This window comes from Ceratotherium simum, chromosome 16 (assembly GCF_057802395.1).
Source record: "Ceratotherium simum simum isolate JZ-2026a chromosome 16, ASM5780239v1, whole genome shotgun sequence".
In the NCBI taxonomy this organism is placed as follows: domain Eukaryota; kingdom Metazoa; phylum Chordata; class Mammalia; order Perissodactyla; family Rhinocerotidae; genus Ceratotherium; species Ceratotherium simum.
This window is the reverse complement of record NC_141915.1, coordinates 28,494,055-28,519,222: the sequence shown is the minus strand read 5'-3', so window position 1 is coordinate 28,519,222 and position 25,168 is coordinate 28,494,055. Positions and strand designations below refer to the sequence as shown.

Genomic DNA, 25,168 nt, shown 5'->3' with positions numbered 1-25,168 from the left:
GTGGAAAACGGAAAATAAACACCATGCACAAGAATACTGTTTTCCTTCTTACCTTTGAGAGAGTGGTGTTCAAACTTGGAGTGGCATCCACGATAAGGAATACATTTTACATCACTGTGCAGAGGCCCACAACTGCGATAAGTTCCAGGAGACAACAATTGCCCTTACTACCTGCAGTGTGCTCTGTTTATAATTTTTTTCTACTTAAAAAAAAATCAACTGCTGGTCATGACCCATTAATTTGATTTCTTGACCAAACAGGTCATGGCCCACAGTTTAAGAAACACTGCTCTAGGGCAGAAGTCCTTAACTTAAATGTGCGTAAAGATGGCCTGGTAGTTTTTAAAAATGCAGTTTGTCAGTCCACTCTGGAAATGTTTATGCTCAGTGGTGCACATTTTTATTAAGTGGGCCATGAGATTGTGATGCAGGTGGCTGATAAGAAACCCTGATCTTGTGGGAACTGGGGGCAATGAAAAATGAAAGGCATCAACTTGGACATGAAGTGCAAAGCCTTAGTCAGTCTATGTAAACCCAAGCTCACTCATCTGCCAGTTTCAAAGGCTAGGCTTTGAAAAGTCTAAAGGTGTAGTGTTGTTTGCTTTCAGCTGCCATGAAGCCTTGGCCATAAGAGACAGGCCGCCCTCCCTCCCCACGCCACCTTGTCCCAGCCCCAGCCCATTTGACGGCTGCTGTTCACTGTTCTGTACTGCTGGATGTTTCTAATTTCTGGGTGCGTGGGATTGGGGTCATGAGTAGTGCTGATGAGTTTGCTGTACTATTCACAGATTATGTGAATTTTCACTGTTTTAATGATTTTAATGGTTTTGAGGCAGCGACACAGCCCTTGTGCGTGGGATATTAACAATTGGCTGGCAGAAAAGGTTGATTTCGTTTAGTATCTGGGTATTCCAGGCTGTGTAGTCTGGGGGAAGGGCAGGCTGGTGATTTTATTTTTGTTTGGGGAGGGTAGGGGAGTCAGGGGCTTATCTGGCAACAGTTGTTAATAAGAAGAGGCACAAGTTCTGCCACCTCCTTGCCTACCTCACCCTGGTTCTTTCCTGTGCTGACATCTCGGCTCCTGTATGCAGGTGGATCTTGTTAGTCATCCAGTTTCTGATGCTGTTACCTCTATCTCTACCTTCAGGCCAAACATACACACATACCTGATGCATCCACATGTCAGATGTTTCTATCTTAGTAATTGTGTTCCAACGTATTGGTAAAAGAAATTTCCTTGAACTAATCAAAGCTGCAGTTTAGCTTCAGGAAGAACTCTAAATTATCCAAATGCAAATTCAACTTCCTGCCAAAGGTATGCCTTATACGGGAACGCTAACTGTAGGATTGTTGAAATTAACTTTAATAATGTTCAGTTTGGTCAAGGAGCTCACATTTAGAATGTTTAGTTTTGAGCCTATGGAAAAAGGAAAACAGCAAAAGGATGGCAAAGGAAAGGATATCCTGGGATAGGAAAAGCAGAGGGAAGAAATGTTCAGGTGGGATTCAAATGGAGGATTAGGATCAATTTCCTTCGTAAATTTTCTTGGCATTTCCCGAGGGTCTGTCAACCAAACCACTAGGTGCTCCGACTATTGTGTTCCTTGAGCATGAAGAGGTATAAAGCTCTGGAAAAGAAAACATCTTGTTGAACTTTAGCCTTCAGTGATAGAACCCCAGGGCCTGCAGGCTAAAGGTATTTTGTTAGAGTTGATCATTTTTTCAGTGATATTAACCTTAGCAAAAGGTGATACATACTTGCGTCTTTAAAGGATCACACCTACCTGAATTTCCCTGGGAGCTGTGAATATAGCCCTGGAGGGTTTAAAAGTAAATCGGATTAGGCTACTTCCCTGTTTACAATTTTCCAGTGGCTTCTCATTGCCCTTCAGACATAATCCAACTTCTTTCCCTGTAGGCATTGCACAGGCGACCCCCCTCCCCCAACTTCTCCCACCTCATCTCCTGCAACTCATCCCCTGGTCCACTCTGCTTCAGTTGGCTCCAACTGCACCAGCTTTCCTGAGGTTTCTAAAGGGTAGAAGGTTGGGTTATGTCATTGGGCCTTTCTGCTGGTAGTCCCTCTTTCCCGAATGTCTTTTCTCCAAATTCTTGCATGATTGGTTTCTCTCCTTTGGGTCTCAGAGTCCCTCCCTGGCCAGTTATCTAGAACAGCTCTTCCCTTCTCTGCCCCTCAGCCTCTCTTAATCTTGTTAACTTTATTTTTTTTCAAAACGCTTTTTTTGTGTGTGTGAGGAAGATTAGCTCTGAGCTAACATCTCCTGCCAATCCTCCTCTTTTTTTGCTGAGGAAGATTGGCCGTGGCCTAACATCCGTGCCCATCTTCCTCTACTTTATATGGGACGCCACCACAGCATGGCTTGACAAGTGCTGCGTTGGTGTGTGCCCAGGATCCGAACCTGCGAACCCCGGGCCACCGAAGTGGAGCGCAAGCACTTAACCACTACACCACTGGGCCAGCCCCTCAAAACACATCTTGAAATACATTGTCTACTTACTTGGTGTCTAGATTGGAAGCTGGAGGTCCTCTGTGTCTTACTCACTGCTGACAGTACCGGGCATGGGGTAGCACTGGGTAAATGTCTGTCGGTTGAATGAATGAATGAATGAATACAGAGAGCCAAGATTTAGAGTCTCTAAGAGTAGGAAATAATACTTTATTTTCAAGAGAAGAAGAGGAAAAGAATTTTTCTCTCCCTTTTCCTGGGATGGGATAGTGTTCCCTTGGAATTACTTTCTTTTGGGATTTCTGCTTTTCACAGTATTTTTCATCCTTTTATTCTTTTTATAGTTCACCAGCGTCTCTAAAGGCTCCATTGTTATTTTGTTGTTAGTAAACAACTCCTGCCTCCTCTAGTAGCCTTATTCTAGGCCTCACTGTTCTGACAACCATAAGCATTTCTACCAGTAATCACATTTCATTAATACTAGGAGGCACTATAAGTAGGGCTGAGAGCCTGGGCTTTGGAACCAGAAAGATCTGGATAATTAGCTCTGTGACCTTGGACAATTTGTTAAAATTCTCTAAATCTCTTCCTTATTTGTAAAATGGGACTAATGATAGTTACTATCACACAGGATTGATGGGAGGATTAAATGAGAGAATGCAAGGAGAAACCCAGCACAGCCTGGCACATAAGCTGTTAATAATGACACTAATATTAATAGTTAGATTCCCCCTCTCTCTGACTGGCAGGAATTCCCATTTCATTGATTTGGGAGTGGGCAGTAAGAGGGGAAGAACTACCAAATCTTAAATTAGTGTAAGTAAATGAAGACCAAAATGTCACTTAGATCTCTCAGAACTGGAATGGAATTTAGAAATCACCTAAGTGCAAACTGCTGCTCAACTCTTAATAAACACTCATGTAGGAGAAGTAATATTTATAGAAGTTTTTGGAAGGACATGTTGTCTACCTGTTCCTCTGGCCAGTCTTAGTTTTATCCTGGGATTAAGCTGGGCCGAGTGAAAACCGCATACCTGGGCCATGTCATGGTCAGCCCCTTCAGAACTGTTTTTACTAAGATGAACTTCAGTGCCCTCCTGCCCTTTGCTTTCATGGAGGGACAGTGTCTGAAATAGCTTCATATAATTTGCTACTGTATTTCTTATAAGGGTTTATATTATTGAAGACTTTATCTACAACTTCACTTAATGTCCCCTTTAAGAAGTAAACTGGAGAAATTTCTTTCAGAACAGAGAGCCAGGAAAAGCTTTGCCTCTCCCGAGGAACTGGTATGATTTTTCTTGGTGGACAATTGGAAATTTATAACTGATCAGGTTTCTCTTTTTGCTTTGGCTGCCAGGAAGCACAGAGCCAAATCTGTGGCTTGACTTTAGTAACTGTAGGGTCCTGCATCCTAATTTTTTCCAGTGTTAACCTTGTAATTTTTATTTTCTCTAATTCAAGATTTATAACTCAATTAATTAGGTATATGCTGGATTGGATATTAGAATCTATTTTTGATGTTACATTTTAGAGATACAAAACACTGAGGCTCAAACAGGCAAAAAGGACTTGCTTAAGACACAGAGCTAATTAGGGCAAAGCACGGACTGTAAACTGTATCTTTTATTTCTCAGGCTCAGGGCTCTTTCTACTCCTGTACATTCTGGAAGAATACCAACTCCAGACCAAAACTCAAAATAATGTATAATGTCTCAATACTAGGCAAAGCCTACCTCCTGTCTGTGATGGGGCAGAGGGCATTCTGCCAGTGAGGTGTGAAATTGCCTCGCATTCCTGTATCCTGGTTGGGTCAGCAGCACTGTGTTCTCCTGTCTCCTGAGCTTCAGGGCAGCCAGCTCTCTCTGGTGATCTTGAGAGAAGTGGTGTGTCCAGACTTAGTGGCTTTGATCTGAAACTAGATGGCCAGCTCAGAATAAAGTTAACCTCTAGTGTCTGAAGTTCCCTTGCCTATTTCTTGCCAGGAAAGGAAGGCTCAATATCCAGATGGCAGATGGGTGCCCCTGAGGCTCCAGCAGGGTCTTCTGGGTGTGGGCAGTGGCTGAGTTTGGTTGGACTGGAGAAAGTGGTTTTATTTTATCTAGTATGAAATTTATTTATAGAAAATATTAACCTTCCTAATGATTTGTTTTGCTTTGTTTTCCAATGGTGTTCTGGCTGGAAGTACCTGGGGCCAGAGAGCATAGGCTTGGAACACATCCTGCCTGGATCAGGAAAATTTTGATTCCTATTTTGAGCTAGAGAAGAGGAACCTCTGGCCTGGGGGTGAAACTCAACCTTGGTTTTGTTTTATTTTCCTGGGTGATAATCATTCAACAGATACATTAGGTCTTATAGACCTTTGGAAGATAAAGATGAGTTAAGATATGGACCCTGCCCCTAAGAGCATATGCTCTTAGAAAGAGTTTAAAGTCATTACAGAGATACAGAAAGAAGGCTGAGCTTTTTCAAAGGGACTGTGAAGAACGAGGAGAGTTTAAACATGCAGGAACACTCCAGGGGGAACCGTATGTGCAAAGGCACAGAGGTATGAACATAAGAGGGAATATATGGGGAATGTTCAGTACTTCAGTAGTGGGAAGGAGAACACTGGGATATTGCTTGGGCTACCGTTGCTACAGTTTCGAGCAACTCCATGGAAGTAGACTGTGACTTCCGTTCACAGTAGACCTCTTGAGGAGGAAGAGCTGTGAACAATGGCTAATTGATATAGATAATAGGTGTCCTCAAAACGAGCTTCTCAAACCTGACTGCTGTAAGAATTCCTTAGCTCCACCAAAGGCCTACAAAATCAGAATTTTCAGATGAGGTATCTAATAAAAGCAAGCAAACAGTAACAACCCCCCAAAATATTTCCCAGGGTTTTCTAAGGCAGCCCACCCCACACATGCCTGAGGTCCAGAAATCACTGAGGTAGATCTCCCTGGCAGCAACCAACTGCTGAGCACCCTTGACCTTTGGCCTCCTTTCCTTTGCTTTCTCTATTTTCGCCACTTCCTTTGCTTTTCTTTTTATTTGTATTACTCCTGTGCGTGTCATCCATTATATTTGCCCCTCCTTTATCTCTTCTTTTACCACTTTGGTCTTTGTATGTTGAGGGTTCCTTCCTCAAATCAACCCACCGCCAAATGGACCAGAAGTAAAAATGAATTCTCTTTCAGTATTTACTGTGTTAATGGTATAAACATGTATATTATGTAAACATAAATTAAATAGGGCTTTTGGTTAGTTTTGCTTACATGATTCTTAGTGTGTTTCCTTTAGGATTTGAGGGAAAAATTGTCCTTACACATGACTGCAGCCTTAAAGCTGAATATCCCATTAGCAGGAAGATATGACAAGAACCAATAAAGCTTTTTCTTGTGTCTAATCCGTTGTCCCACCTTCTGGTTCAGGTTATTCCCTTCCCTCATTTGTTTTCTCAGGTTTCAGCGATTAAAAGTTGAAGCACGGAGACAACCCTGAGAGTCTGAAGATGTTCTAAGAGAACTTGACATCTTTGTTTTGCATTATAATTAGTTGACTTAGACTCTCTCTCTGGGAGATATTCTGCTTGTTGCTCTGGAGGGCTCAAGGACCAAGGATGCACATCTTCAGACCCCACTCTGACTTGTCTGGGTTGAAGGAGCTGTTGACGGGGGGGATGTCCCAGGATGCAAATCCTGATTCTGGTACTTTCTAGCTCAGTGACCTCAGACAAATTGCTTAACTTCTCTTGAGCTTCTTCCTCTTCTTTAAAACAGGGGTGATCATAATAATGCCTGCCTCCCTGGGTTGTTGTGAAGATTAATTGAGATAATGCATATCAAGTACCTCGCCTCTCGTGGACCCATAGTAGGAAATTAATAAATTGTAAAGGCCTGGAGACTTACTGACAGTTGCTGCAGGGCCTCAGATGACTTCTCCCTACCCCCTCCCCTCACTTCCCACCATCCCTCAGCCAATACTCTCTGAGCTCTTACCGCGAGCCAGGCTTTGGGCTAGGTATGAGGGCTGATTAACCAGACATGGTCTCTGGCCGGGAATGGCTCACAATCTAGGGGGGAGAGACGGATCCATAAACAACTAGCTTTGTGGAGGTTTCTTAAATTATATGAAAAAGCTGCACTGGCAGGGTGCATGGCTCCCCTTGATGTGCCAGGCCTGAAAGGAAAAAAGGCTGTAATTCTTATTAAAATCTATCTGCCATTCCCGTAACAGGAGAAATCCAGAAATTTTCTCTAGAATCAGTCTCTCTTTCCCACCCTACTCCTTTTCCTCTCCTTCAATAAATGGCAACACTAGATAACAGTTTAATAATTCTTAGAACAAAATACATCCATCTTTGGGCTGGTGATGGCTGGGACTTGCGACATACAGGCATCCTTTTGACAGTGCCTCTCCTGTCTTTTGCTTTTGAATTTTAAGTTCAGTTTCCAAATTCCAATTGTGGACAGGCAGGGAGCCCAGCCACAGATGTCAGAGTCTAGAGTTTTGGATTTATTTGAATTGGGAGATTAAAGTGAGAAAGCCAAAAGCATGCTGACAGCTGAACAATGGAATTGTATTGACAGATTTGGGATGAATGGTTTGTAACTAATTGGGGCCCCAGCTGTGCCCTGGGGGAGCAGCAGTTAAAGAGAAATCAAGGTCACACAGTGCCTATAGTCCAAAAGACATTCATTTATTACGTAACTAATATTTGAGTGTGTGAGACACAGATGACAAATAATCACCTCAATAATAGTAAAACTACAACTGTGAAAAGTATTAGGCATGTGGAATAGGGGACCTGACTTAGTGGGGCTTGGAGGAGGTGAAGGAGAGGGTTCCCTGGTGAAGTAACTTCTGAAGGTTGGCCACATCTCTTACCCTGCTTTCCAAGACATTTTCTTCTTGATAGATCTTCTAAATGGTTGTTTTACATTGTAGTTCGAGTGTAGTCCTGTCTGGGGGCAGAGGAATGGACCCCATCCCTCTCTGAGTCCCAGATCATGGGAAAAATGTATTCGTTTTGTTTTAACCAGGATTATCATCTCTGAGCATGGCCAAATAGAAAACAAAGGGCTGATGCTGAGGGCGGCAGTCTCTGGGGCTAGAGGAGAAGGCAGATCTGGCCCTCTTTTGCATGTGGAGTAGAGGCAGCGTCAAGAGACCCCTTTCCTTCTTGGCCTGAACCAAGTCTGACACTTCATTTGTCTCTGACTCAATCTGGCCTAGAGCAGTAGCTCGGCCTACCCTGGGGGTTTTGTGGGGACCACCCTGAGAGAAAGAAGGTTCCTGCGTTGGCAGTCTGAGGGTTTCTCTAGGTGTCCATAAGTCAATGCCAGCCTGGGGAGGGTCTCTTGGGAAGCTGCCCTAGGTAGCACACAGAGATGGTGTGAAGGGCTAGGGGAGGTGGAATGGGAAATGTTTATTCCATCAGACAGCAGGCGGGTAAAACCATCAGAGGTTTGTGCAGTATGGCTCATGGGAGATATGGCCCCACAGTACTAGTTTTAGACTCCTTCTGCCAGCCCAAGTGAGTTGAGGTCACAAGAATTTGCTGTCTTTTTAACTTTGTGGAACATTAATGGTGTGCAAGTCTCATGTAATGCTCAGGATTAGATATTTTAAATATACTGGATAGTAGCAAAGTAAGTAAGGAGATTAAAAAAATATCAGCTTTATAGGGCAGCACGGTTTCACTGATGGTCACTCATCTCACTCAATTAACATTTATCAAGAATCTCCAATGTTCCGGACACTAGGAGTCCTGGGGAAGCAAGGAGGTATAAAAACTGGACTTCTGACTGCAGAAAGTTCCCAGTCCGGTGGGGAGGCAGACACACGAACAGTGTGATAAAGGCCATTCCAGAGAAAAAACGTTTTTTGTGCATGCTGGAAGAAGGGGCCCACCAGCTCTGTTTAGGGTCTTATTTGAGCTGGGTATTAAGGGATGAGCAGGCGTTTACCAGGTAAGGAAGATAGGTTAAGGCGTTGCAGGAGGCTGAAACAATTTGAGAAAAGGTAGTGAGCGAGCTTGGTCTGCTGGGGAAACAGTTTGGAGTGAGGTGGGAAGGTGGTGAGAAACATAAGGAGAATCTGGCCCAGGTTCTTGGTGCCACCTGAGTGGTTGGACCTTGTCCTTTAGGCTGCTAGGAAACCACTGGAGGTTTTGAAACATGAGAGAGATGTGATCAGATTGTGTTGTATAAATAGAATTCTAGAATGGGCTGGAGAGGTGAGAGCTGAGTCAGGGAGACTAGTAGGAAGCTACCACGGTAGTTCAGGATGAGAGAGGATAGGGCTCACACAGTGCTGCTGGCTGTGACTGTGAGGATGGCAATGGGAGGGTGCATTTCAGAGGCAGAAGCAACTGTCAAGGGGACAGATGAAGTATGACATAGAATGGAGAGACAATAATGGGTGTTTCCTGCTTGGACAACTGGGCCTTCAGGAGGATGAAACAGAATTGGGGTGAAGATGATAGGAGCCAGGGGAAAGGGGAAAGATAGTGTTGGCTTTGGATGAGTTTAGTTTGAGGTGCCTTCCTAGGAGCCAGATGGAAGCATCCTTTTGAAAGGGACCCAGGGTTCAGGAGTGGGAGACAGAGGTTTAGAAGACTTGAGGGTGTGGATGAGAATGCCCAGGGGGAGCAGACAGACAGGCACATGGTGGGAGCACCTCCAAGGTGGACAAAGATGGAAGAAGAGCAGCCAGGGAGATTGAGGCTCGGAGAGATAGGAGAAGAGCTGAGAGAGGCATGAGGCCCATAAGGGAGAGTTTCAGGGGAAAGCAGCCCACGAGAGAGCTGAATGCAGCACCAGGGCCAAATAGTGTTAGCATTCAAAGTATTAGTGTTTGGGCTTGGCATGTTGGAGGCTGCCCATATTTTTGTTACTCAACAAGCCTGGTTGTGATAAATGATATTCATGGAGTATTGCCAGAAGGCCCTGTAGCTCTTCCATTCCTCTGGAGAGTCTGTAGCTCTGGATCTGGCCGGACCATCAGAAAGCCATGTTCTTGGGCTGCCCTGATTTGACCCCATGTAGAATCCCTTTTACCGAATTGCCCTTTGGTGTTAGTTATGCTGTCCCTTTTCATGGAGGGACCTCTCAGAAACAGTCTTGTATGTGGTAGGAACCCTTGGAGTGTGCTGGGGATCTTGTCCACCGGGTTTCTCATTGTCTCCTCTACTATCACTCGTAGGAGAAATGTCTCTCAGAAGAATCTGTTTCCTGGACAACCAAGATGCTTTTATTTTATAGGAAATATAAACCTTAAAACTGCTGATATTTTCTTTTCTGCTTTGGTTACTGGGGAGCTCAAAGCCAAATTTGCAATTGAAATTCAGTAAATATTTAGCAACTTAAACAGCATGCATTTCTATGTCCTAACTCTCTTTTTCTTCTTTTATTCCTCCTGCCTTAATTTCTTAGTATATTTTAATAGTATTATTTATATTTTTGTAAGCCACCACCATGTGCTTTTTGGAGCTGGGAGTTGTAGAAGAAAAAGAAGGAAGTCATTGATGAACTTTAGCCAGGTGTCCTTGTTAACCTATCTTCAGACAGATAGTCTGGGCTTTTTACATTATTTTTAATTAACGTCGTAGAAACAACCCAAAGGAATATCTTATCTCTTCATAGCCAGCTAGCAACAGCTACTTCTTTCTAATATCTAGTAAATTACATGCAAGTTTCAGGATATTCAAGGGGAACTGCCTCTTCTCGATGCAGTTGCTGTAACAGATGCAAGCTTCATCTGGGGGCCTCCCCAGGCAAAGTGCTGAGCTAAGGGCCATGTGGTAAATACATTGCTGTGCTAACAGATGTTGCAAAGGCATTGTCCAGCAGCCATCTCTGAGTGGACTCAGTGAGACTGGTGTGTTCTGTGACCTCACTGAAATCAAGGTCTTAACAGAGTGAAGGTTGGTGGATGGATACTCTGCTCTGGGGCAGGATTTGGCTGGCAGAGACATCATTACAACGTGGAATCAGGACTTGTAGAGTTGAAGGAATCCTAGAGATCATGTAGAATTATCATCTGACAGATAATCCCCCTGAAATCAAGAGTAGGCCTTATATCCAGGGTAGAGATGAATGGTTGGTTTTGTTTATGAAAGAGAGGGGTTTCTTGGATATCCAAGCTAGTTTTTATTATTAACTGGGTGGATTTGAAGTACTCCCTGGGCCCAGTGCTATACACTAGATAACTATGAAATGATGGCATTGATTTTCCTGTGTGTCTTGCACATCAGCTCTCTGGCAGTTTTAATAGGGGCATTTCAGTAAAGTTTTCAGTAGTGGCCCCATCCTGGATTAGTAGAGTCAGTGTAGACTGCAGAGGTAGCTTTGCCACTGCACTAAGTGATGGGGTGGTCTGTTGTTTGGAATGACATAGCAATAATGTCAGATCCCCAGCTAAGCCACAAAAACCTTAAACCATAGTGTACCTTTAAGTGGATTAATTTAGGCTCTAACCCCCTAACTGCCATGAGTCAACCTGGGAGATAGGAGCACTACTCTTTGGGGTCTTGTGAGTAGGAACAATTCTCGTGCTTTTTCTCTCTTGCTGGTAATCAAGTTTATTGAGTACCATCCATGTGCCAGATGCTGTGCTGAATGCTTCACTTGCATTATCTCCTAGGATTCTTTTGTCTCCTCCATGAGGTAGGCACTGTTGTTATTCCCTTTCAGGCAACTTGCCCAATGGTGATGCAGCTAATGAGAAGAACCAAGAATGAATCCAGGTCCATCTGCCTTTAGATCCTGTACTCCTTGCCAGTGGACTACACTGCCACCTACTTCTCTTATTTGGCAGCCCAGGGAAACTGAGTGTCTGCTCCCTGGCCTGGGTTCAGGATTCTGGTGAGATTAGGAATGAGGAGGGAGGACAGTCCTCTTGGGGTGAAGGCTTTCCATACCCATTCTATCTCTTTTTCTTTTTTTCTGTCTCCCAGTCCCCGAAATGGCTTACCTATTCCTTTCCACTGCCACCACCTATTTATTGCCTCCAATCAGGGCTTCTCTTTCCTTGCCCATGGTGGAACAAACATGACTACTCAGTCATGCTCCCACCTTCCTGTCCTTAAAGCTAGCATAAAGCCCTCTTCAGGCTTGCTAAGAGTTTCTACAATAAATAGGAGATGGAAAAGCTGGAATATGGTTAAGCTGTAACTCTAACAGCCCAATATATACATATTTAACCTAGACTCCGCAAATGCAAAGAATGGGCATGGATGCCAATGACAGGCCTTTGATTAACACCCAGGACTTAATTCCTCTATAGCATAGAAGAACCATAGTTCTGGGCATCGCAGTACAGGATCTGAGTGGGGGCTCTTGGGGAAGAATAGGGTTTCATGGGGCTTGGGGACCTAGAGTAACTTTGCCTCCTGCCTCAGTACTTGGAGAGGGAAGGAGGGGGCCTCAATCATGTCTGCTACCCACACAGGTGGATGGACTGATCTAGTCAGTAGCCCAAGGCGAAGGAGAGGGAGTTCAGTTCAATGATGGCCTCTACTGTGTACCTTGTGCTGCTGAGTTCAGAGGGTACAAAAATGATTAAAATGTGGTTCCTGCTCTTGGAGCTTACCTCTGGTAGAGGATACAGAGGCAGAAAAGGATAATTTCAGTTTCAGTAGGGTAAGTGTTAAGGCAGAGGTGAGCATAGAGGAGGGGCCAATAAGCTAATGCTGAGGTGACATTAGAGCTGAGTCTTAGTGGAGTAGTAAGGGCCTGGTGAGGGGCAGTGAGAAGGATGTGTCAGGCTGGAGAATGGCATCAACAAAACTGTGGAAGGGTGAAATGCAAGTGTGGTGTATTAGGGGGAACTACAAAGGGTTTGGCTGTCAAATCTGAGCACTTAAGAGAGTTCCTGACACATGGTAGACCCTTAAATGTGAGTACAATAAATGGAGTATAGAGTATAGGGTGGTAGAGATGAGTCTGAAGCCATTTATGGGTGTCAGTGGTAGACAGTTGTCAGCGGTAATACACACTTAGAATTTATTGTATATTTACTACATGCCAGGTGCATATGCCGAGTACTTTATATGCATTAACTTAGTTAATCCTCACAAGAGCCTTAAGAGGAAGATATTGTTCCTATTTTTTGATGAGGAAAGCAAGGTCTAGAGAGGTAAGTAACTTGTTCAAGGTCACAAAGCTAATAAATGACAGAACCGGGATTTGAAACCCCCCTGAGTCTGGTTTCAGAACCTGTCTTAACCACTGCCCCGTATTGACTTTCTGAAGGCCATGAGAGTGATGACATGGTCAAATCTGCTTTTTAGTAGATAACATTGGCTAAAATGCAGAGGGCAGATTTAAGGGGGAAAAGAGGCTCAGAGGCCTGCCAGGACTGTTAAATCAGAGGTGCTGTGTTCCCGGCAGTGCTTTAGGGCCTGTGGGAGCATGGCCACTGGGGAAGCCACTGCTTAGAAGGACTTTACTACCAATTAGGGGAACACTCCCAAGGTTCCTCCAGTGTCGTCACCATCTCGTCTCACCTTGAGAAGAGAATTCTAGGTTTCAAGAGATGTCATCCCAACGGTACCATCTCCTGCAATGCTTGAAGACAAGTTAGAGGGTCCTAATGGAAATGGCAGGCAAGCTCTCTGTCTGTCTTTGAGCTCTCAGGCCTCCTTTTTCTTTTCTTTTTTTAAGCAGCAGCATTTTTTTTTTTCATTGACTGCTAAAAATAATAGTAGCTACAGTTTTGGTGTGTATTGTGTGGCAGCACTGTGTATATACTTACATCATCTCATTTAATCCTTGTAATCCTATGTAGGTTGATATTATTAGAGCTGGGGAAGCTGAGGGTCAGAGTGGTTGAATAACTTGCCAAAAGTCACTCAGCTACAAAGGAGTAGAACTGGTTTGTGATTGCAGAGTCCACTTCTTTTCCAGGCAGTCTTTGCCCTCCACCAAAACACCCTACAAAAATGACAACACAAAGGCACACCTAGGGGTAGTCCGTCCCGTGGCTGGAGGTGTTACCTACCCTAGTGGGTTCTAACCTCTCAGTTTCTGTGTCTCTGTGTGTGTGGCAGTACAGCCTTGTTCCCCACATTATTCATCGGGTTCCGTCATGGCTTACCTGAAGAATCCGTACCTCCTACCCCTCCATCCTGAAGACATTCAGAAGGTTGTGTTTTGAGTTCCAGCTGCAATTGTGGCTTCTCATGGAAAAGGCCTGTCTGTCAGGTGGGCCAGCCGGGTTTGGTGTGTGCTCCCTATGCATTTGGCTCCCAAAGTGGTGTATCTAAGGTCTTTGTTTTTAATCATAATAGTTCACATCTTTTCTTTCCATGCTGATCAGCAGGAGCCAGCTGGGGGTGGTAGCAAATCTTCCTTTAATTTCCACTGTGATGGATTATTACTTCACTTAAAATGGTGTTTAATTTGTACATGTGCCCTGAGGCTTTTAAATATCGAGCTCATTTGATTATTGTTGGAAATCAATTTGGACTCCACAATATGTTCAATGAGTTGGACTCATGACGCCCCGTGGAGCCTGTGGCCCCATTAACAGGCACCAAAGTCCAAAAATTAAAATGTGGTGAGTTCTGCAGCCCCATACTTTTAGTTTCTTCCTTTAAAAGAAAAATCCATCTGTTTTATCTTCCTTCCTAAGAATCGACTCAAAGAAGCAGCTTTAAAATTTTCCTTGAAGAGGGAAGAAGACAGTAATAGGTGATGATTTTTCGGTCCCTAGCTCTCATCTTTTTTCTTCCACTCCGCCTGCTCTCTCCTTTCTTCTCAGGTACACGGGCCCTCTCTTGATCCTGCTTTACCTTGCTTTCACTTATCCCTTCTCATTCCTTCTAGTTAGCTCTGTACCAGTTGAACAAGATTCATCTTTCAGCAAGGCGCTTTTTCTTTCCTTTCTTCTCAGGGAAGCAGTCACCTTCTGATGCCTGTGACTTCCTGTGAAAGAATGAGAGAAGCAGAGTGGCTGTGGAGCAGCAGAGTCTAATGCCTGCTGTCTAGGCTCTCTGGGGTTTTTCTAGCACCAGGCAGCCTGCGGTATTGCTTACGTGGTCGATTTTCCTCTTGTCTCTTGAAGTTCAGAGCTATGGTGTGCAATGAATGTGTGTGCATGGGTATGTTTCTGTGACACACTCATTTAATACAGACTATAAATGCTTATTCCTCAGAAGGTAGCTTTGAGTAAGTTTTGGGATTCAGATCTGAAGCTGAGCATAACCAGAAACCCCTGCCTGTGAGCTTTTTTTGGGTTTCCTACAGAAGAGAAGTGAGGGAAGAAATAATTCTACTCTGGGGAAATGCATAATTTACAAGCCGTCTGCATGTATAAGAAAACAGACTCTGTGGCTGCTCTATAAACCCAGACTGGCAGCCAGGGCTCATTGTTTTCTTTTCTTCCCTCAGTGTTTGTATAAGACGGATGGGGCCAGTGCTCCCAATGCTCCCCACTGGGCAGCTAAGTCCACAGCCGTCATCATCTAGCCTGGGGCAAGCCTTCTGCTCGCTCCCGCTGCCCGTCTCTTTCCTGTTCCTTACCCTGGCCTATCACCTCTTCTTTTCCTGGAAATACGCTCCTTCCTGAGAGTGAAACAGGAGTATTGGAAAGTTTGAGGGTGTTTCAGGAAATCCCAAGTGGGGTACTTGGCTCTATCTACCGCCTGTAACACTTTAACACCCAACAGCAGTGGTCTACCATGGGCTTTTGTTTTGACCACTCACTTTGCCCACTACCAGAGTATGCCCAGGGTGAGACAAAGGGGCTCTGGATCCAAGGGGTCATGTATCTTCCTTCCTTATCTCCTGTTATGGCCAGGCCTAACTCTGAGGCAAAGCTGGGGAAATTAATTCTCACCTCCATATCCTTCAAGCGTTTCTGTGATGTTCAGTTTAACCTGATTTCACATCTTTAAAAATAGTGGTGGAAGACTGAGCAGGGAAGATATTATGCCTGGGCTGCTGTAGGTCTGAATCCCTTCAACAGTTGGGCATCTCATGTATAACTGGTCACCCTGGATGTGGAGTGTGCTTGGCTCAGGGCTGCACAAAGGACCCGCAGGGTAAGGGGTAGAAACCACTGTCTTCCTTCAGCCTAGTGCTGGCCAGTGGTCTTGGCCACCCGGGAAGATATACAGAGTCCCAGGGGCAGAGTAGCTTTCAGTGACTGCTGTGGTGGGAAGGACGTCAGGGAGGAGGGCAACTTCCCTTTGGAAGATTTGGTTCCAGTGAGGTTTAGAGGAAAAAGAGGACTATGATTTGCGGGCTTTCTCTAAACATCCAGATGGATCCCAGACATAATCCAGCACGGAAGATCTGATTTTGTTTGTCTTCCTCCCCCGTCTCTCTAAATAATTTTATCTTCAAAGCATGATGCAGGCGTTAATTAACACTCTGGTTCTCCTGGGAGGTAGGCAAGTGGGAACACCACCCCCGTTAGTGAAGCCCAGGGAATAGGCAGGTGCGGAAGCCTCAGGTGGGTGAGCCACAGAGAAGCAGAGTGAGTCTTAGACCTTGAGGCTTTGTCCTCAGACCTTTACTTGGACGTACCCTGGGAGCTGCCCCAGTTTCTTAGTGTCCTTGGTCCTCGGTAGAGTAAAAGAGCTGAGGCTATGGTAGGAGAGATGTTTGGTACTGTGAGATAAGTAATGAAAGTTTGAGGGGTTGAGAAGAAATTCTGGTAAAATTCACTGTCGTGAATTTTAGATGCAGGAGTCTGATTATGCCATTATGCCATTGTTTCATTCATTCACCTGCTTTTTCCAAAAAAAAAAAAAAAAAAATACACACACACACACACACACACACACACACACACACACTGAGCATCTACTTCTGGGGAAAGTATTGCAAAGGGAATCACTTCTTCCAAAAAAGAGCTGGCTAGCCATGAGGGACCCTGCTGCTGGTTGGGAACTTGATCCTTTATATCCCACGCTTAGTCCATAAGCAAAGGGTGGTATGGGGTTTGTTGCCTCTGCAGGTGGTAGTTTCAAGTGTTGGAAGACTCCCAGCGTCTGGAAGTGGATGAGAAATCCATATGTGATTGTTGATGTCGTGAATCTCTAGAGGCTGAACTTCTCCTTTTCCTTTAGCCATTTATCTTGGTTGGCTCAGGAGCGGGGGGCTCTTAGGAGTCCTCTCCCTGGGGCTGTAGGTAGCACATCTTTAAGCCTGGCCTTTTCTAGGGCTCCCTAGGAGTGGTGCTCATGCCAGTTTGCTGGATGTTGGTGGTGGATACCTACCGTAACTGCTGAGAACCCTGAGGTGATACTGATCCTCCAACTCTAGAAAAGCAGCAATACTGGGGTCTCCAGTGGTTTCTTTCTCATTCGTCAGACATCTTGGCATAGTGCAAGAAACTGGGAAGGGGGTCATTTCATCCTGGAAGTGTTGCCCTCTCTCTAGGTGGCAGTTGGATTCGACTTGCTTTGCAGGAAGCCCAGCTCCATCAGTTAATGATGTTTGCCTTATCTTGGTACTGCAGGCTGCTGAGAACCAGCCCTAGACCTCTGCTTGAGGGTCCTTCCTCTGGAGACATCACCAGTGTGTGGAGCCTGCCCCACACCCACCCCCTGCCAAACCACGGCCTTTACCTGTGTCTTCCGGTGTTTCCCGTGCGACCCATCCTGTGGGAGTGCGTCGTGGGCTGCCCCGGAGTTCACCCCACGCTCAGCAGCGCCAATGGTGAAGATGACAAGATCCAAGACTTTCCAAGCATATCTACCCTCCTGCCACCGGACCTACAGCTGCATTCACTGCAGAGCCCACTTGGCCAATCATGACGAACTCATTTCCAAGGTACATGTTCCCTGCCGGCCTTCCTTGCCTACCCCGGGGAGGGCACTTCTGGCTCCTAAGGTTGCAGAAGTTTACAAGCTCTCCCAGAGCCGGGGATATTTGTACTCCATCTTTTGTGCAGGGAGGGCTGACCCACATGGCTGTCTCACTCAACTGGGATATAGAGTTGGAGGGAGAGTATACTGGTTTAATTTGTAATTTTGGAAATTAGACGTCATCCCTGTTGGAAGCTGTGGGGGCTTGTGGCTCACAGGCTGTGGGGAGAGGGGCTGAGGAGTGATGGGAGCCTTTCACTCAGCTTGCTTGGCTTAGGTTGGCACATGAACACCAAGAGGGGACTGCCTAGCTGGCAAGTGAGTTCTAAGAAAGGTGGGTGTGGGAGGGAGGGCAGGATATCACGTGTGTGTGTGTTGGGGGGGTGGTTATTAGCTGAGATGAGAGAGGATATTGCCTTCCAAGCCCCGGGGAAGGTTATCAGACTGTTGAATTACTAAAATGGGTGGCCTTTGGGGAAGGCCAAAAGTGGCTTGGTGAAGAGCTGACCCACTGGCCTGTGGGGACCTTTAGGGCTTCTACATGAGGTAATATGGCATGACATTTGATCACAATCCGAAGAAAGAATGGAACCCTATTTTCCCTGAGGAGCCTTGGCAACTGCTTCGTAGCGTTGGGGGTGGTTATTATTAAATAAATAAACCCAACATCCCAGTTGTACAATCCAGAAACTGTCTCCTTCAGGCAGCATTTTCAAGGGAGCTACCTCCCTCCCGGCCCTAAATTCCCAGGGGGAGAGAAACAGGTTTTACTAGGCTGAATAAAAAGGAGAAAGAGATTATGGGGGACTTTTCCCTTTAAAAAGCATCATTCCTCAGAACCTGGTCTTCATGCTGTTAAAGTAAAAAAAAAAAGAAACATTTTCATGAAGACTCAGACTAAGTTAAAAAAAAGTTAATATTCTTGATCTGCTTACAAGAACCGTTAGAAAAGGAGGCATCACTTTCCTTGCCTCTGGCTTGGTAGCCCCAGCCAGAGAGGACTGAAGGATCAACTGTTATGTCGAACAGTCCTATCCAGCTGGCTGATTTGACAGGGAGTGAAGAAGGCTGCTTGAACAGCCACGTCTGTGGTAGTGGGGATTCTCAAATCAGGACTGAGGACAGAACTCCTCCTTCTAGGCCTATTCCAGGGTCTAGGGTTACTACAGAGCTTGAACCCTGGAGCCCTCAGAGTCCTGGCCTCTGGCTCACTTTCCCTCTCTGGGTTTCTGCTAATTACTCTCCTTTATGCTATTTATGTTCCAGTCAGCCTATAGCATCCTTCTCTGTCAACTAACTCATCTTGTCTCAGATTCCTCTTGAATCTTTTGAGAATCCCTTGACTCGGGAAGTTTGGATGTGAGGAGGCTGTGTCAGTGAGGAAAGAGAGGAGCCCATCCTTTTTGCTTTGGAAGGGGGCCTGCAAGCTTGGAGGGAAAATGTGAGTTGTCCTATTGCTGGAAATCTCCAGAGAAAGTGGAAGCCGAAGATCTTTTTAATACTAGGAAGAAGTGCTATGTATCCTAAGAAATTGAGGTAACAATAAAATGTATTTTAGCACCTTCTATGTACTAAAAACTGCTGCTTGACACTTTATAAATGTTGTCTCACTTAACCCTCATAAGAAGCCTTAAAAGTACGTGATGTTAGTCATATTTTGTATGGAAGGAAAAGTTGAGACTCATACAAGTTGTCAAAGAACTCAAATTGGAAGCTCAAAGAAGAGAGAGCAATTACTTTGAGGGTGTTCAAGAAGCATTTTTGGAAAAGGTGGTATTTGAGCTAGGCCTTGTAAGATGCGCAAAAGTGAATATGTAGAGATGGTAATGGCCTTCAAATTCGATGTCTTATCTCTTTGGCCTGTAGCACAGAGCCTCGGATGATCTGGCAAAGCCTAACTTTTCAGTTAGGTCTCCTGCCAATTCCTTGCTTTATGTTCCAACTACTTGGAACTAAGCAACATTCCCTGACTATGCAAAGAAGGGTATTTCAGGCCTCTGTGCCTGAGTCAAGTGCAGCCCATTTTCTTCACCTCCTTCCTTTCTCCCAGGAGCTCTTACATAGCCTTCTCCACCTGGGGCCATGTCCTACTAGCTTTGTATCTCTGGGTCAGAACCTGACCCATGGCAAGAGCTCAGTAAATGATCAAATAAACGGATGGATGGAGCTTGAGTCTTGGGAGAAGACAAGGGATGAGCAAAAAAGACTTTGTTGGCCTTATGTCCTCCTTGCTGCCCTTTTTGGGGCAGAAAGTTTCATTCACAAGTCCAGGCCAAAGTGAGCACAGGCTTCAGTTTCATTAGCTACAACCAGTGCACAGATGGGGTGCATTAGAGCTTGATTTAAAGAGTTAGGTTAAATGCCTGACTGGGGAAAGAGTGAGGGAACTGTGGCTGGCATTGCACAAAGATTCCTTTATTTTACTCCACAGCCACCCCCGGCATTAAATAATCTATAGATTCTTACGCAGGTCCGCTTAACGGAAAGATCATTGCCCCAGCCCCCTCCTTGGAAAATGGGCCTTTCTTTTCATTTTGTTTCTCTCTTCCATTTAAGAAAGTTCAGGGAGAGAATGTTTCTCCTGTTCTCCCCTCTTGACATAATCTCCTATGTGGTTTCAGAATCCGCCCAGTGGGAGTTAGGAGCTGGGAAGCAGATAACTGGAGCAGCAGTGTAATTAAATGATACTTTGTACTTGTAATAGAGCCTTTCATCTGGAAGCTTGACATTCCATTGTTTGGTTTAAAAAAAAAAAAGTGAGTCTGCCTTCATTACAGAGAAGGCGACACAAAGGTCCAGAGAACTAAAGCTCTGAATATGTGGCTGGTGGTGACTGGGAACAGAATCAGGACTTTGGACTCCCTTCCTATCAGTGTGGCTACGTGGAAATGTGTAGTTGTAAACTTTTGAACAATTAGGGTCTTCAGTCATGCGCTACATAATGACGTTTCGGTCAATGACTGACTGGATACACGAGGGTGGTCTTCTAAGATTAGTAACATATACCCTAGGTGTGTAGTAGGCTCTACCATCTAGGTTTGTGTAAGTACACTCTGTGATGTTTGTACAATGATGAAATTGCCTAATGACGCATTTTTCAGAATGCATCCCGGTCGTTAAGCGAAGCATGACTGTGTATTGATGTGGTGGAAAGAGTCCTGTCCTAGGCTTTCCATCTTCACAGCTTGCTGCAGATCCCTGGAGGCCTCGTTGCCTGGAATCAACTGTCCAACCTCTGAGTCTCAGTTTCTCACTATTAAAATGGGTAAAATAACATTTGCTGTGTCTAATGGCTGGTAGCTAGTACTTAGTGTCTGCCTGCTATGTGCCATCCCCATAACAGTCCTGTGAGGTAGGCATACATTATTAGAGGGTGGGGAAGCAGGTTTACCTCAGTGAGTTGTTCCGAGGCTAGATGAGATCATGGATGTGTGGGTGGTTTGCAAGTCACAAAGCTCTATGCAAATATAAAGCAGTCCCTTTGCTTCTCCTGGCTTTGCTGTCCAAAAAAAAAAAAAAAAAGAAAAAAAAGCAAGGGAGTGGGGTGGAGGGGATTGATCCTGCCTGACACCAAGCAAATTTAGTTTAGCCAAGATAGTTTCACTTTAGAACCTCGAGCACAAGAATTGGATTTAAGAGGAAAAGGTGATAGAAGAAAACGACAGCAAAGTTTTGTGTGTGTCTGCAGAAAGGTAACAGCATTTGCTCTGGGGCGGGGGGGTGCTTTTTGAATTGATGACAGAACTATCTAGGGAATGTGCTGAGGCATCCTACAAGTTCTTTCTTAGGGGGTGTTGTGATCTAAATGCTGGAGTGTTTGCACGCCGAGGTATTTTGAGTTGGCACGAGGAATTGCTCATGCTGTTGTTTCTCACTTAATGGTGTAAGCCCCAGTATAAAAATATACTTTGGCTATAAAGTAATAATAGTTTCAATTGGAACAGTTAGTTGCCCCGAGTGAGAGCAATTCTAATGCTCGTTTCAGTAGATACTATCTATTACGGAAACCTCGATCTTCACAAAGCTTTTCCATGAAAAATTTATGTTCTTAGTCCTTCCCTGGCCTCCTCCTTGCTAACACTTCAATGGCATTGTGCAGAAGACTATTTAGGAATGGTGCATTGGCTTAATCTGTCACGAATCCACTTTGGGGTTGGTGGCTTCATTCCAAGACACAGGTTGCTCTACTGCACTGGATCCTTGGAGGGAAGGTGTTGTAGGAGGCTGTGGAGTGGGTGTCCAGTGCAGGAAGAAATCTTTTGCTCACCCTCCAAAACTACTTGTTATTACTATGTCAAATCTTCAGGTCAGATTATCTTCTGGTGACAAATACAGAATTCCCAGAATTGCAGATCATCTAGCTAAGCCCCTCTTCATGAGGAAACAGGCCACGGGCGACTCGGTGACCAGCCTGAGGTTACACAGCCTCAGAGCCAGGCATCTCTACCTCGCACTTCTCAACCGCGCTCTGTGTAAGGAACTCTGACTTGACTTGTTTTCAAGTGCTGGGCTTCCTTTTAAGGCTGGGAGCTTTTAGGAGGCGGGTTCTTTTTGTTTCCTGTGGGGTTCCATTGGGCTTATAGTGGTGGCATTTTGGTTTCCCCTTCCTACCTAGACATTAGATGTAGCATTGCTTTGAATAAAGTGGCAGGGAATAAGATGTTTTGAAGCCTTGTATTGATCTAGTGACTGCTGACAGACCTACTCTGCCCTTGGTTCCCATCTCTGCTTCTGAGCACTAGTGTTCTACACCAGTGATTCTCAAAAAGACTGTACTTCCAACAGAGTGACTTAGAGGTAGTGGACATGGAGGGGATGCTGGGAAGGCGGTACAGAGGTCTGTCCCGCCTTCAGGGATTTGTTTCTCTTAATTCCCACTGCCTACCAGCTTGTCTTTAATATACAATAAAACTAACTCTAAAATATTAGTGCAATTGTTTATATCCTGAAAACTTCATGTAAAAATAAAAAGAGGAACAGAATTTCTAAAAATCAATTCATTTCTTTTTCTCTCTGTGCTCTGGAAAATGTTATAGTGAGCATCAGATTGTATTAGTAGTGTTAATGACTGCTGTGTCACATCAAGCAACACAATTCATAAAGAGCATGGAAAATAAGATGTGGCTCTTGTAAATGATTCTGTGAGCTTATCTAACTTGAAAAATATATGTTGAATTCTAATTTTATTTATTGAGAGATTTTGATATACAGTGGATGTATGACGATTTTTACAAAAACCATAATTCAATAAAATTAGTATTTTTATTCTAGCAGGAGGGGGAAAAAAACCAGATTGCATGTAAACCTGTAAATGTCTGTGTCACTAAAAGTGAACTTTCTGTTTCTAAAATAGTGGGACTCAGGCTCTTTACCAGAGTGATTAATTGATGGGCTTTAAGAAACAAAAGGTTGAGAGAACAACCACACTGTATGACCCACGTCATAGTGGGTGTCTTTGCTTCTTTGCAGGCATTAGTGGATGCCTTTGTTTCCTTTGCAGTGTTTGCAAAACATTGTTGAATGTTTGTCAGAGTTCCCTAAAGAGCATTTCTGAGGTAGAGCAAAGGCAGAAGTGATAAATTGTAGAAGAGTTCCGTAACCCAATAAGCCAGGTTTCAAAACACATTCAACCAATTTAGCTTTTGTAGAGAAAATCACATATCCAACGTAAAATTACTTCTTTTTCTCAACTATTTGACCTTTGAAAGCCCTGTCTCCTATTAATGAAATGTTAGTTCTGAAGGTGTGCTGTTGACCACCCGGGAAGGGTGACAGGTGAACCAAGTCCATACAGAAAGTCTCCAGGGGCTGGCCCCGTGGCATAGCGGTGAAGTGCGCGCTCGGCTGCGGGCGGCCCGGGTTCGGATCCCAGGCGCGCACCGATGCACCGCTTGTCAGGCCATGCTGTGGCGGCATCCCACATAAAGTAGAGGAAGATCAGCACGGATGTTAGCTCAGGGCCAGTCTTCCTCAGCAAAAAGAGGAGGATTGGCATGGATGTTAGCTCAAGGCTGATCTTCCTCACAAAAAAAAAAAAGTTGCCAAAGGGATGTGGTGAGATTACAGTGTTTCTTGGTGAAAAGAAATAATTTGGAGCTTATAAAATATAATATCTTAGGGTATCTTCCCCCCATAGGGACAGAGATTGAATCAGTTCAAGGTGAGATGAGCCATAAATTAGGCTGGAACAATTTGTAAGTGTAATTGTTCCAAAATGGGACCACGTTAACTGGATGTCAGAGGGCTTTGGTATACGTGGGTAATAGTTCTTGTCTTGGCTCTGTTCTATCATTACGTAAATATTAAATGTGTACTCTGTGTGTGTAGACTGTACTAGATAATATGAAATTACCCTCAAGGATTTTATCCTCAAGATAAGGTGTTTTGACTCTAGTGACTAAGGTGACTTTGACTCTAGTTGGGGAGATAATAGGTTCATACGTCTCCCTTCTTGAAGTTTGTACTTCACCTTATGTTTATCTTAAAGTAGTTATCACAGTATCATGCATGTCTCTTATTAGCCTGTGAACTACTTGAGGAGATGATTGATGTCATCTTTGTGTCTCTAGCACCAGTATAGCTCCTAAATACTGGTAGATTTTCAGTGAATATCTGGGCAAATGACCATTAGTACTCTAAGATAGAGACAGACATCAGGGGAGGTCTTTTTTTTTTTTTTTTTTTTTGTGAGGGAGATCAGCCCCAAGCTAACATCCGATGCTGATCCTCCTCTTTTTTTTTTTTTGCCGAGGAAGATTGGCCCCGAGCTAACATCTGTGCCCATCTTCCTCTGCTTTATATAGGCCGCTGCCACAGCATGGCATGACAAGCGGAGCGTCCGTGCATGCCCGGGATCTGGGCCAACGAACTCCCAGCCCGCCGAATCAGAGCGCACGCACTTAACTGCTTGTGCCACTGGGCTGGCTCAAACAGGGGAGGTCTTAATCTGGGGTCCGGACTGGCTTCAAGGGATCCCTGAAATTGTATGTTTAATTCTGTTTGCATGTATATTTTTCTAGGGAGGGTTCCATAGCTTTCATCAGGTTCTCAAAGGGGTTGTTGATCAGAAAAACCCTTAAGATCCATCTTTCTAGAAACTGAAGTTCTGGGAAGACTTGGTAGAAGAAGTGACATTGAAATGTGCCTTGAAGCAAGAACTTAGACAAATGGAAATGGATGGGGAGGGGCCAGTGAAAAGAGCAGCATGAACAAAGTAGTGGAGGCAGGAAGCGTGCAGAGAGCAGCCGTTCTTTTGGGTTAGATATTGAGGAACTGTGTGAAAACAGATTGAAAGAGTGGGTTGAAGCCAGATTGTTGGGAGAATGGAAGTTCAGACTTTATCCTGCTGGCAGTTGGGTGTCCTTGAAGAGTTTTCAGCAAGTAATGACATGACCAGAGCTTTGCTCTGAGATGGTGAATGTTGTCATGGTGTGGCAGGTGAACTACTGAGGAAGACACTGGAAATGGAGAAACTAGTATATATACGTTGCAGTGGTCTGGAGGTGTTCTGGGCACATGGTGATTATTCAGTAAATACTGACCACTGTTTGGGAAAGAAATACAAGCATTCTAAGGTTTAAAAAAATTCTATCATTTATAGCCATGAATAAGAGGAATTGAGTTCAGGAAGTCACACTCTTTGGATGGGAGGCAGACCTGTCTCACAGTCATCCCTGCTCCCTGTGAAAATTAATGATCTGGGCACAAGTAGAATTGCTCACCAATTTATTATCAAAGGAGCTGCTAGGGACCAAGTGTGGTGAATCATCTGTGTTTTTTTTGCTGCAGGCAGCTGGAGCACGAATCTGCTCAAATGTGATTCTTTCTATGTGGTTGCTTTAAATACCAAAAGGAAATGTTGACTTGAGCTATGAGGCGTACCCTGAAAATTAAC

The 25,168-nt window shown here is 44.6% G+C and overlaps 1 protein-coding gene across 9 annotated transcripts in view; it reads left to right on the top strand.

Annotated features, from left to right (window-relative positions):
• Positions 1-25,168, top strand: part of YPEL2 (yippee like 2) — a 61,616-nt gene that overhangs the window by 1,984 nt on the left and 34,464 nt on the right. For 7 of the 9 annotated variants that reach the window (XR_015554694.1, XR_015554693.1, XR_015554692.1 and 4 more), the window contains exon 1: positions 17,015-17,239. Coding sequence is in view for 1 of the 9 variants with exons in the window: in XM_014790900.2 (XP_014646386.1) it covers positions 17,123-17,239 (117 nt within the window). In the remaining 8 variants the exon portion in view is untranslated. Of the gene's footprint in view, positions 1-16,925; positions 17,240-25,168 lie in introns of those variants that run through there. The other 2 variants (XR_015554687.1, XM_014790900.2) reach the window with 2 other exon arrangements.